Source organism: Oryx dammah, unplaced genomic scaffold, assembly GCF_014754425.2.
Source record: "Oryx dammah isolate SB20612 unplaced genomic scaffold, SCBI_Odam_1.1 HiC_scaffold_29, whole genome shotgun sequence".
NCBI classification, from domain to species: Eukaryota; Metazoa; Chordata; class Mammalia; order Artiodactyla; family Bovidae; genus Oryx; species Oryx dammah.
In genome coordinates this window covers 111,031,038-111,045,340 of record NW_024070213.1, presented here as the reverse complement: position 1 = coordinate 111,045,340, position 14,303 = coordinate 111,031,038, and the positions used below count along the sequence as shown (strand labels likewise).

Here is a 14,303-nt window from a genome sequence, read left to right as displayed (position 1 = left end):
GAAGACTTTCTGGGGACCTGGAGAGTGGCTACGCATGTGGCTGTGTGCTGTGCTGTGCTGAGCTGCTCAGGCACAGCCAACTCTCTGTGACCCCACGTACTGTAGCCTGCCAGATATCTCTGGGGATTCTCCAGGCAAGCGTCCTGGAGTAGATACATAACTAGAAATTCAAAAAGTTGTGCAATGAACCATGTGTAGGTTACGCTTTAATAATTAAAAAAAAAATTCATATGTGCTCTACTGATCATATCTGATTCTTTGTAGCCCCCCAGGCTCCTCTGTCCATGGGATTCTCCAGGAAAGAAGACGGGAGTGGGCTGCCTTTTCCTCTTCCAGGGGATCTTCCTGAGGCGGGGATTGAACCAGTGTCTCTTGTGCCTCCTGCAGGTGGGGTTTTCACTACTAGCACCACACTCTTTCCTTAATCTTCCAATGTATTAGACCGCTCTCGCTATGGCATCCTTTCTTAGTCTATATCCCTTTAACATATCCTGCTCTGGGCTGATTCTGATTCATCCATCAACCATGATAACTAAGAAGATAATTAACATAATATTAATGAAAACAAGAAAGTAACCAATATCCATTTGTAGGAACCCTTGCAATTTTAAGATGCTATGATAATTTCCCCCTCAAACATCAGGTATATTCTATATAACAAAAAAACCGAGGCTTACAGAAATTAAGTAATGTGACGAATGTCAATAGGTGACAGCACCAGCGCTAATTTAAACTTAGGTCTAACTTTAAAATTCCTGGTGTTTCTAGAATGTCAGAGCGCTTCTCTAGATTCAAGGCCAGCGTCTTCTGGGAGGCCATGTTTAGACTGCATAAACACAGTCAGCTGTCTCCTCTGAGACACAGCACTTGGTACATGTGCACTACCCTAGTTATCACAACAGATTTCAAATGTCTGTTTTCATGTTCATGCCCCACACCTGACTGGGCGTTCCTGAAAAGAAGGGTCTCAATTCTTATTTATCCATTCAAATTTTGATAAACTGACCCAAAGATGAATAAAAATGGACTCTACTTTTACATGCAGTGGCTTTTTAAAATATGTGAAAGACGCATACTTCAGAAACGTACATAAAACATAAAAACATAATTTAATGTGTACAATAACTATCTGCATAACCACCACCCAAATCAAGAATTACAGAATTGTCACCATCCTGTGAGAACCACCCCCTATGCCGCTCCATGCCATTCTGGACCCTATCTACTCTTCTTTCCCTCAGAAATAACTACCTCGACTTTTACGATTATGTACCAGCATGCCACAACTGGTGTTTCATGCATTTTCTCTGCTGACTAGAATCCTACTGCATGACTATATTACCATTTATCCATCTGCTTGTGTTGTTTCTAGTCTGTCCCTCTTAAAATATAGGTGATACAAATATTGGCAATGCATCCCAGTAGACATATATCTCTAAGGTTTAAACCAAAAGCAGAACTCCTAGGCCTGAGTATACGTGTGTCTTTAAGAACACCAAACTGTTTACCATCTGTTTATTTTCCCCCAACAGTGTATGATAGTTCTTTTCCCACATCCATGGTAACATCAATATTGACAAATTTTTTAATATTTTTGCCAGTCTGTTGGGTGTGTCAATGGTATATCAGTGAGGCTTTAGTTAGTGTGTTCCTGATCACTAATGATATTGAGTACCATCTCATATATTACCATTTAAATTTTCTCTTTGTGGAGAAACTCTTCAGTACATTAAAAAAAATAAAACTCTGTACTTTTTCTTGATTTATATAGGAATTCATAATGTTTTCCAAATACTGGTTCTTTGCCAGTTATATTTATTACAAATATCTCCCCACTCTATGGCTTGTCTTTTAATTCTCTGCATGGTTTCTTTAGATGAATGTCTCTTAATTTGAACACTGTCAAATGTAGCAACCTCATTCTTTTAACAGTTAGTGCTTTGGGGTCTCAAGAAAATCTTCCCTAAATCTGTGGGAAAATAGCATGAAGATATTTTCCAGTAATATAGTAGTAAAACTTTCTTCTACTAATTCGATGGAATGTGATTCCTGAATAAATTAGTACACTATCCCTAACTTATTAACAGACGAAAAATGCTATCATCACTGATAAGATATAACTTTTTATATACCTCATTAAAAATTGGTACCTCATTAAAAATTGGTTCAATAATGTCTAGATATAATAAAGCAAGTTTTATACTGCTTCAGCCTTGTTAAAATCAGATTACATACACAGTATCTAAAAATGTAGATTCAGTAAATATTTACAAATATAGAATTACTGCATTAATTAAATTGAACACAGCCAAGAATTAAGAAATTGTACAAGAAAAAAAATTCGGAGAAGTCAAAATATACTAAAAAGATCTAACTATATACTAAAGCGTCTACAGAGTATCTGTCAATATCTTTGTTCAAAGTTTACTTCAATTTCTAGGTACATGGACAAAGGGTACCATTCTATTTTATAACTCATCATACAGAAAAAGGTCATACCAATTTGTTCCTTAAGGTAGAAGTGACCAAAAAAAAGGTCGGGTGGACTTTCCTAAGGAAAATTAAAGCTAAAAAGGGTTGTGGTCAAAGCAGTGAAACAAAGCTATCTTTAAATATCACTAATGTATAACCTCTCTTTCTCTAATGCTATCAGATAAAAACAATAAAATGCCCCAGAAAAAATTATATTTTTTACTTTTAACTTAAAAAAGCCACTTCTTTGAAGTACCTAATTCTATTCAACTATTCTACCTAGCTGATAAAACATATTAGAAAGCACTTTTTATCATGGCTGGTTTTAATATTATTGTTAGTTGTATTAAGAGGACTGTGGAAACATCCTTATGAATATGACCTTATCTATTTCAAGAATTAGAAAACAAAGCCAAACATCTGCTTTTCCACTAAAAGACATCTATCTGGATGACCTTCAATATTCTCGTTGACAGAAGAAACTCACAACTCTGTCTTAAACTAGATGAAGTAAAAACCAAACTTCTAACATGTTAAGTTTTCTATTGTTAAGTAAGGTCACCTGACTATTCTCTACATTAAGTAGATTCATAGCATGAAGGTCAGCAAACATGTGCCAGCAAGCTCGCTGGCTTAAAAAAAGAAAAACAAGGAGGCAAACACAGAAATGGAACTAAGTCACACTGAAAAAACAAGTAAGTATTCAACAACATTAAAACAAAAAAACTTGTTTGTTGTATTTTCAGAGTCACTTCTGAACAAAGACAAATAGTAAAATTTACACCACTGTGTAAGAGAGAAGCATGATAGCAAGCCTGCTACACTAAGACGCCACACGGATTCCGAGTGCTGTTTAAAGCTTATGTTACTTAGGCAACAGTTCAGGACTATGGCTTCCAATATTTTCAAAACACCGTTAGAAAAGAAAATGAAGTCAGTGAATTTATAATAATTTATTTAATTGTCCAAGTAACACTGTATCTCAAGAGAATGTATGTCCTACCTATCAGCATGAGTATTCACAAAAAGCTAAGAAGAAAGGCTAGTGTGAAAAATGAAAATATAATTCGAATTTCACAAATGAGTGTCAGAAAAATACATAAACAATTAAAACAAGCACCAGTTCAGTCAATATTTGTCATGAGGATTAAAAGAACATTTTTATCTTAAAAGAAAAATATAACCTTAAAAGAGTAGATATGATTATGTAGCAGTTTAATATTCTGAAAAGGAAACAAAGATTGCTTATATCTTAACATCTATATCCAAATATTTGCTACAATAAATCTTTTTCAAACAATAAAAGATCAGTTAATAGCTACATCTCATTGACCAACTGTTTAACGTCTAAATCATAGCTGTCAAATGTCTAATTTCATTTAATAAATATTGCCCTAAAAATAACATTTTCTAAGCAAAAACTGATCATACATAAACACATTTAACAACATGAAGTGAGGCATTTCAAAAATTAAATTACACAGATAACTTCATGTTAGTCAGGACTTAATCTATTAAAGCATAAACTAAACATCAATTTTCACAGTTACTATTTTGCTTGAGAAGAGTCAAACAAATATTAATATTAAATATGTGGGTTTCATTTGCAGAAACTTCAGAACAATTGGTTGATTTATAGAATTTTATCTCAAATCTACAAAGGGCTTTATTTTTATCAAAGGGTTGTAACATTTATTTCAATAATTAAAGTAAAAACTCATGCTATAAGCACTCAAGATTCATACTTCATTGAATCATTAGCTTTCAAGTTCAAGCATAAAGAGACTGTAAAAGAAAATATGGAAAGCCAAGCCATATAGTAGCAGTTACTAAAATCTAACCTTTCACTATAGAATTGTTTTGTTTAAAAGAAAGCAGCTTTAAGACATTAAGATGTCTAGTTTATTTTAATGAAAAGTCTATAAGAAATTAAGAAAAGAACGCAAGATTAAACAAACAAACCTGCCAAAGAAGGAGAAAGTTCATTGTATCCTCCAAATGAAGCGTTCCGGACAAGCTTTCGGCCATCAATTCTTGGAGGAAATAAAACAGGCGAAACCACAGTACAGGAAGAAAACCTACGTTGTTGTGAGCTGTCTTCTTTCATGGCTTAAAAGGCCTATGTAACGTATACACTCACCCAGAAGGCTAATTAGACCAGTATGGCAATAACAGGCTTTTCTTCACATCCAAATATAGCGAACCCACCAGCACAAACAAAGGACACACACATTTAACAGCAAAGGAGAAGGACCAGAGACTGTCAAATCAGCAATAAACAGATAGAGAAAGAGGCTGACAGAAAAGGCATTAAGCCATGCTGCTGGGTGTTTTAAAAGAAATGAGCTGAAGAACAAGAAAGGCTATTCCACTGTTTTACCTTTTCATCAAACCAGTAATGCCCTGCACCGAATTACTGCCTTAGTAAAACAAAGCAAGATTAATACTTAGAGATTCAGGATGAAATAATAAACTCAGTTTCTCTCTTCTCAAAATACGCAATCCTCTTCTCATACTCAATTAGGCTTTTATAGTCTCTGCCACACTTCCCACGTCTTCCGATTCTTTCCAGTTTTTGCTTACTTTAAAAATGGATATAACACTTGTTTATCTTTCCTGAAGCTTCTAGATTTATATCTAATCTACTGCTTGCTTTAGCTATGATTAAGAATTCATAAGGGAAGATCTTCTTTCAAGTACATTTTTGATGGATTCCAACGGCTAACACAGAGAATAAACACTTAAATTTTACCTCTAGTAGAGATACACGTGTCATTAAGACACTGCTAATGCAAACCATTAACAGAGAAGATTAAAAGGATACCACTAATAACGCTGTATGCTCCAACATGTTTCTCTGAAAGAGATGCTACAGTTCCTCTTCATTACATTTAAACTTTTCAAAAGATATCCTCAACCAATGAATATTTTACACTTAAAACTCTTATTAAAAAAATGCAACTTTATTATCACAGTAACAAATATAAATATCGTTTTACACCTTAACTAAAGTTAAAAAGCTTTAAGTCAGTCATTTTCTTTATATACCCTAGACTGATTTTTCTAACCACAGTTCTTTCAACCTGGAAACACACCTTCTTAGACAACAACTCAATTATAACTGACTTGGTGGTTCATTTTTATAGGCGCCTTACTGTAAGATCTCCATCTCCTTCCTCATTATGCATACACTTCAAGGCTGGCTCTCCATTCATACACAACAGCATCCCACAAAATCTAAGACTATTTCTCTTCAAAAGAAAGGACATTTAAACAAACTTAGTTTCCTGTACATACTATTTCTTTGGCAAAGGCATTTTAAAATCAGTTAGTGATAAAAATGGTTTACGGTTGATACCCACAACTAGAACAGGTTTTGGGTTTGGGAGTTTTTTCCCCACTTTTCTCCCTTGTCATGAAATATAAACTGCCATTTAATATAGGCATCAGAGAAATACTTATAAATAATTCACACAGTGTTGCTTACCTCTTAAAGCATAAAGAATATAACATCACAAAAGGCATTTATAGTGCAATGGTTAAACAGAATTTGAAATTAAAATTGCTTGGGTTCAAATCCTAGTTCTAACCTAGTTGGATACATTAGAGCCATTGACTTAATTTCTCTGAGTCTCTGTTTCCTCATCAATAAAATTTTAATAACATTATCTATATTACAGGACTGTTATAAGGATCAAATTGGATAATAGATGGAAAATCAAGAAAGGTTCCAGGTTAAAATGGTAGAATCAAGATAGTGACCTAATAATGTATTTTCTCCTAAAATTTGACAAAATTTATAGGAATGGAGTATCTTTTTAGAAAAGCATACACAAGCGTGGGTATGTATTCCATAAGTATGCATCCAAGGGAGGACACATCAACACATAAACTTGACCCTGGAAAGCATGAGATGAACTTGCAGTCACTCGTCCTGCAGGCTCAAGAAAGCTGAACCACACATCAGTGGCAAAAACTGAGAACCAACCCTACTGATAGCAAAAAATCCTTCCACAGATAATTAATAGCACCGCGATTAGGAATCAGATAAGTTACTGATATCAACAACACTGGAACCAGGACAAAAGAATAGGCAATGTCTTCAAAACTAGCAGGAAAATGACTTCCAATTCAGAAGTACATATCCAGTCTAATTATCAATTACATATTAGGGTAAAATAAAATATTTTTAGATATGCAGGGTCTTTAAAACTTACTTTCTGTGCATGTTTTTAAAGAATTTACCAGAATAATCATTCTTACCTAGGGTTCTACAATAGAATTAAGCTTAATGAACTACAACATCCACTCTTTAAAATGAATTAATTCTTTTCTCCCATGTATCTATTATAGCTCTTACCATGCACCATATTCTTGGGAGAACTGAGAAAATATTCACCTATATTATTTGTTATATGCCTTCCTCATTTCCCTCTCAGGAACTCCCTTGAGAAAGAATATAAAAGAATATATACTCTACCAAAAAGTAATAGCAAATCAAGGATAGACAGAACAAAGAAATTAAAAGATGCTTGCTTGTTGGAAGAAAAGCTATGACAAACCTAGACAGCATATTAAAAAGCAGAGACATTACTTTGCCAACAAAAGCCAATCTAGTCGAAGCTATGATTTCTCTGGTAGTTATGTATGGATATGAGAGTTGGACAATAAGGACAGCTGAGCGCCAAAGAATTGATGCTTTTGAATGGTGGTGTTGGAGAAGACTCTTGAGAGTCCCTTGGACTGCAAGATCAAACCAGTCAATCCTACAGGAAATCAGTCCTGAATGTTCATTGGCAGGACTGATGCGGAAGCTGAAGTTCCAGTACTTTGGCCACCTGATGCGAAGAACTGACTCATTGGAAAAGACCATGATGCTGGAAAAGATTGAAGGCAGGAGAAGGGGACAACAGAGGATGAGATGGTGGGATGGTATCACCAACTCGAGTTTGAGCAAGCTCTGGGAGTTGGTGATGGACAGGGAATCCTGGCGTGCTGCAGTCCATGGGGTCACAAAGAGTCGGACACAATTAGGTGACTGAACTGAACTGAGAATACAGGAAACAGGTTACTCAATATAAAGAGCTGTCATCATCAGAATGTCTCCTCCTATCACTGCACTATCTCTTTTTGACCCAGAGACAAATTTTGTGAGATTTACCAACATTCTTTTCTGACGTTGACAGGTCCTGACAGTATGCTGATGAGGTTTATTCTCTTTCCCTCATCCCCTGATGTATAGATAAACTGAGGAGACTTCAAATACATGGAAGTTTGTTTTTTTTTAACTTTATATTTTAGAGCACTTTTAGATTCACAGCGAAATTGAGAGGAAAGTACAGGCATTTCCTGTACCGCTAAATGTATTTTGAAATTCCCTAACACTAAAAAGAACTAATACCTTTGAATATATTATCTTTGGTCTAGGGGCTCTTTCCATATTAAAATGGCAGATATTTGGGCAGAGGCAAAAACCACAGCATGTACAGGACACAGTGACTGAAACCATCTCAAAGAAGAAAAAATGCAAGAAGGCAAAGCAGTTGTCTGAGGAGGCTTTACAAATAGCTGAGGAAAGAAGAAAAATGAAAGGCATGGGAGAAAGTGAAAAATATACCCAACTGAATGCAGAGTTGCAGAGAACAGCATGGAGAGATAAGAAGGCATTCTTCAATGAACAATGCAAAGAAATAGAGGGAAACAACAGAATGATAAAGACGAGAGATCTCTTCAAAAAATTAGAGATGTCAAGGGACAATTTCATGCAAGGATGGCTACAATAAAAGAGAGAACCTGTAAGGACCTAACAGGAAGCAGAAGAGATTAAGAAGAGGTGGCAAGAATACACAGAGGAACTACAAGGAAGGTCTTAATGACCTGGATAACCACGATGGTGTGGTCACCCACAACGGTGTGGTCACTGACCTAGAGTTGAACATACTAGAGCATGAAGTCAGGTGGGCCTTAGGAAGCATTACTGCAAACAAAGCGAATGGAGGCAGTGAAATTCCAAATGAGCTTTTGAAAATCCTAAAAGATGACGCCGTGGAAGTGCTGCACTCAACATGTCAGCACATTTGGAAAACTCAGCAGTGGCCACAGGACTGGAAAAGGCCAGTTTTCATTTCAATCCCAAAGAATCTTCAAACTACCTTACAATTGTGCTCATTTCACATGCTAGCAAGGTATGCTCAAAATCCTTTAAGCTAGGCTTCAGAGGTACAAGCTAGGTTTAGAAAAGCAGAGGAAGCAGATATCAAACTGTCAACATGCACTGAATCATGGACAAAGCAAGGGAATTCCAGAGAAACACCTACTACTGCTTCATTGTCTAAGCTAAAGCCTTGTGTGGACCACAACAAACCGTGGGAAATTCTTCAAAAGATGAGAGTGCCAGTCCACCTTACTTGTCTGGTGAGACACCTGTATGCAGGTCGAAGCAACAGAACCATCATGGAATAACCAACTGGTTCAAAACTGGAACGGGAGTATGACAAAGCTGTATATTGTCACCTTGTTTATTTAACTCATATGCAGAGTACATCATGTGAAATGCTGGGCTGGATGAATCACAAGCTGGAATCAAGACTGCTGGGAGAAATATAAAAAACCTCAGATATGCAGATGATACCACTCTAATGGCAGAAAGTAAAGAGGAACTAAAGAGCCTCTTAATGAGGGGGGAAAGAGGACAGTGAAAAGGCCAAGTTGAAACTCAACATTCAAAAAACTAAGATCATGGCATCTAGTCCCATTACCTCACAGCAAACGAAAGTAGAAAAAGTGGAAGCAGTGACAGGTTTTGTTTTCTTGGGCTTCAAAATCACTGCAGATGGTGACTGCAGCCAGGAAATTAAAAATGCCTGCTCCTTGGAAGGAAACCTGTGACAAACCTAGACAGCATATTAAAAAGCAGATATACCATGTTGTGGACAAAGGTCCATATAGTCAAAGCTATGGTTGTTTCAGCTGTCATGTACAGATGTCAGTTCAGTTCAGTTGCTCTGTCATTTCTGACTCTTTGCAACCCCAAGGACTACAGCACACTAGGCTTCCCTGTCTATCACCAACTCCTGGAGCTTGCTCAAACTCATATCCATAAAGTCAGCGATACCATCCAACCATCTCATCCTCTGTTGTCCCCTTCTCCTCCTGCCTTCAATCTTTCTCAGCTCAGGGTCTTTTCCAATGAGTCAGTTCTTCGAATCAGATGGCCAAAATATCGGAGCTTCAGCTTCAGCCTTGATTTCCTTTAAGATTGACTGGTTTGGTCTCCTTGAAGTCCAAGGGACTCTCAAGTCTTCTCCTACACCACAGTTCAAAAGCATCAGTTCTTCAGCAGCTGGGCCATAAAGAAGGCTGCTGTGCTTAGTCACTCAGCCGTGTCTGACTCTTTGCGATCCCATAGACCGTAGTCCACCAGGTTCCTCTGTTCATGGGGGTTCTCCAGGCAAGAAGACTGGAGTAGGTGGCCATGTCCTCCTCCAGGGAAATCTTCCTGACCCAGGGATCAAACCCAGGTCTCCTGAATGGCAGGCGGACTCTTTACTGTCTGCGCCACGAGGGAAGCCCTAAAGCAGGCCAAGTGCCTAAGAACTGATGCTTTCCCATTGTGGTGCTGGAGAAGACTCTTAAGAATCCCTTGGCCTGCCAGGAGATCAAACCAGTCATTCCTAAAAAAAAAAAGTCAACCCTGAATATTCACTGGGAGGACTGATGCTGAGGCTGAAGCTCCAATATTTTGGCTGCCTGATATGAAGAGCCAACTCCTTGGAAAAGACCCTGATGCTGTAAAAGTAGAAGGGGGCAGCAGAGGATGAGATGGTTGGACAGCATTACTGACTCAACGGACATGAGTTTGAGCAAACTCTAGGAGACAGCAGAGGACAGAGGAGCCTGGCATGCTGCAGTCCATGGGGCCTCAAAGAGTCAAACACAACTTAGTGACCGACCACCACCAACAACAAAACCCACAAAAGGCCATAATAGAAAGAATCCCTAGATTCTCCTGCTGTGTGCCCAAAGAAAACGCCCAGCTTCAGTTTTCCTTTCTATAGAGCCAGAAGATTAGGACTGGAAAGGCAGCTCACTGTTCATGTTAGAACTCTAATGAGTTCCCTGGACAAATTCCAGATCAGCTTTATTTAAAAAAACAGATGACTGGCAAACATAGCTGATATTTTGAAATAATCTAATTCGGTAGCTGGAAAATCCACTTAAACCCTATCAAGTTCCATATGCACATTCAGGATAAAATATATTGGCTTAAGTTATTATATTATAAGAATTATATACTTTAATCTTGAATCTCAAGATAATTAGGGAGGTTTTAAGAGATTTAAAATTCTTAAAGCAGCACGAAGAATCAGGAAAAGATCAAACTACTAAAAACAAACATCAGTCAACAAGAATTTAAGAAAGTATTACACCCAAACATGAGTAGAACCACCACCTTAAAAAATGAACTAAATATCTGACAGTGGTACTATACAAACTCAGCAGTGTTTCCTTACAGAGCACAAAAGTTTAAAAATAACATAGCTATTTACTATTAATTAAGCAGCTCAGTCTTAGCAAACAAGTCTATTAATAACCTTTCAAAGGACATACAGTTTGAGATGGCTGACAATGATCTTTGCTTTAAAAAAGGAAACACAACAATAAAGCTCCCAATTTCCATCCTCCAAAGAGACAAAGTAAGTTCTTAACTGTAATTAGTAAAATTTCACTAATGAGTATATGGCTTGAAAAGTATACAAAGCAATTTTATTTATCCCACATTTCCTCAGAAAATAACTCTTGTAGATTCTCAGTACTAGATATGTTCTCAACAGCACGTGCAAATGCACGTACAGAATTAAAAGGGCGGCTTCAGATAATTTTAGACTGGAGAGCATTCTTGTCTATTTATCCACACTTACATCACCAAGTATAAGACAGTACTTTCCTCTGGGCGGAAAGTTCTTTGTAATTATATGCGTATATCAAATAATCATTCATTTAATAAAAAATGTGATGAGCATCTACTTTGGGTTAGAAATTATGTTAAGCACAGGACAGTTATGATATAATAGCCCCTAATTTCTGCTCTCATTGAGCTTTCAACATGTGTGAGTACATGGTCATTAAAAGTTGACTGAAACTCAGGGTCTATTCCCACAAAACAAATGTTAAATGAGGTGCTTAGGTTTCTTTCTAAGACTGTTCACAAGAATCTATTTAACTGAAAATGTACTAAGAGCATCTATGAATGTAACCTTTATTAATACTATCTAAGAATTATACAGTAATAAGTTTTCAAAAGTGTTTTCACATATGTTCTCAACAGATTCAAAGAACAACAGTATCTCGGTTTTACAGGTGTGGCTCAGACGGTAAAGCGTCTGTCTGCAATGCAGGAGACCCGGGTTCGATCCCTGGGTTGGGAAGATCCCCTGGAAAAGGAAATGGCAGCCCACTCCAGTATTCTTGCCTGGAAAATCCCATGGACCCAGAGGCTGGCAGGCTACTGTCCATGGGGTCGCAAAGAGTCGGACACGACTGAGCGACTTCACTTTCACTTTCAAGCTCAGAGGCATGGGCTTCCCAGGTGGTACTAGTGAACAATCTACCTTCCAGTACAGGATATGTGAGAGATATGGGCTCAGTCCCTGGGTGGAGAAGATCCTGTGGAGGAGGGCAGGGCAACTCATCCAGGATGCCTGCCTGGAGAATCCCATGGACAGAAAAGCCTGGCGGGCTATAGTCCATGGAGTCACAAAGAGTCGGACACGACTGAAGCGACTTAACCCGTACACAAACTCTGAGGCATACAGGCTCAAAGTCACACAGTAAATGAGCAATAGCCAGGTGAGAATTCAGCAAGGGAAGCAGTGTTTACTCTCCCCCATCTCCTCATTCTGCTTTCCCTACGCCTGCCAACACAAATGCCAGCATCAGGCAATTTTGTGGTAAGGTGAGACTCAAAGAGTGGGGATAAAAAACACCATCCCAGGGTCTGTGGTAGGAAGGGATAAAGCAAGAAGTATCTTAATGACAGTGAAGAAGAAAGGAGAGCCTACAGGACAGAGACCACCCAATTGGATTAGCTTTCACATACAGATAGGGACACTTCGTAAATGAAGGACACAATTCAAAACTTTAAACATCTATTTCTCAAAAAAATTTCCACTAGAAAGCTGTGCAAATACCATGCTAGAAAAAAAAAAAAACTACACTTTTTCCTTCTGTATAACTGAGTTCTCAAAACATAACAGATAAAAAAAATTCCACTCCTTTCCAGCCTTCTCTTCAAGAATGGGAACCATGTTATAAGACAACACTGCTTACACATTGTTCTAGGATGGCAAGAATGAATATCGATCTCTCTCCCTTCTCTCTGCTAGCTGATATCCCAATATTGGTGCCACTGCGCACATCATTTTACTTACCCACTAGAGACTCAATCCAACTCTATGCAGGCTGTGGAGTTGGATACAATTTAAATTATTGGCTGCCACACTCCAGATATTTCCTAATGATGAGCCTAATAAGGTCCTGAAGAAGCTATTTTGATTCCACAGCTGTAACCACATATCTAACTAACTTCATGGTCCATTACTCCATCCGAAGGACAAGGATTTCCTTTTCTTTTACCCCAATATCCACGATCTCCTCACACAGGGAAATGACTATGTGAGGCAGGTAAACCACAGGTAAAACTATGGTTCCTAGATTTTGAATCTGTGGACCAATAAAATTCCCCCTCCCCAAACTGTAGCACTGATATTACGGTTCTCAACTTGGTAAGACACAATATTTTTAAAATCTAAATTCACAGCCTTCAATTCAGAAAAGGATGTTAAATATCATAGAGCAGGAAGACTATAATCTCATAATAAAGGGCAGTTCTTTAAACTGGAGGAAGTTCACTTAGTGAAAACTCCTAACAGTGTATTTATTTTTCTCTTATGCGCAAGGAGATCACCACACGCAGTAGCACTGGCCCACAGTCTATACAGAGAAACAGGCTCAGCCTCTCAGGCTGTGGGAACAAAGAGCAGGCGGGGGGCGGGGGATCCCACCAGAAAAGAGCCGAGAAACAAGCACACGTACTATCTGATAACCCTTTACTGTTATCTTAATAAATAAACTGTTATCTTAATAAAGTAGGGAGGAAGGAATTTATGAATGTATATGTTTATGCGGAGAAAAGCATCCTTTGTTGTTCTTAATGTTCATCTTACTGCTTTCTTAAAGAAGCAATTAATAAGGCCTGGCAAGGATAAGACACACTCTCTTATCTTTGTAAAGATGCTTAAAACAAAGCTGAATTATTCATTCTCACTGAATTTTCAACAAATGATTTCAAAGTATTTCATATTTCCCTGTGGGAATAGTTGAAGAACACAGATACTGCAACATTTAACAAGAGAGATTTATAAAAATATTTTATTCTTATTTTCTTAACACGCCCAATATTCCTTCTTCATTACATAATAGGTACTTTCATAGCTCTACGAAGCAATTATCCAAACACAAGGAATTTCAAAGCAGAAAACAACTATGTCTTAAGATATAACTTTGGAAATCTAACTTATTTAGGGCTCAGAAACTCAGAGGAGAAAATCAATATAGCCTCTAATTCATACTCTTTCTAAAGAAAACAATCGACCAAAGCACGGCATCTAGGGGAAAAAAAGAAAGTAGGGGTGGGGAATAAATTCAAGTTTTCTTTCAGGCAAAACAATTTTCATGAAATATAAGACATATATTCAGGAACACACTTGTTATGTGTATATGGCCTCATATAGTTTCAGAACTGATCCTAGAAATGTCTTACCAAGGACAGA

General features: G+C 37.5%; 1 protein-coding gene across 7 annotated transcripts in view; it reads right to left on the bottom strand.

Moving 5' to 3' along the window:
- Positions 1-14,303, bottom strand: part of OSBPL8 (oxysterol binding protein like 8) — a 170,607-nt gene that overhangs the window by 53,253 nt on the left and 103,051 nt on the right. Inside the window, exon 1 of one of the 7 annotated variants that reach the window (XM_040233852.1) lies at positions 4,435-4,660. The exons of the other annotated variants lie outside the window; for them this stretch is intronic. Coding sequence (XP_040089786.1) covers positions 4,435-4,579 — 145 coding nt within the window. The 5' untranslated portion in view covers positions 4,580-4,660. Of the gene's footprint in view, positions 1-4,434; positions 4,661-14,303 lie in introns of those variants that run through there. 7 annotated transcript variants of the gene reach the window in all.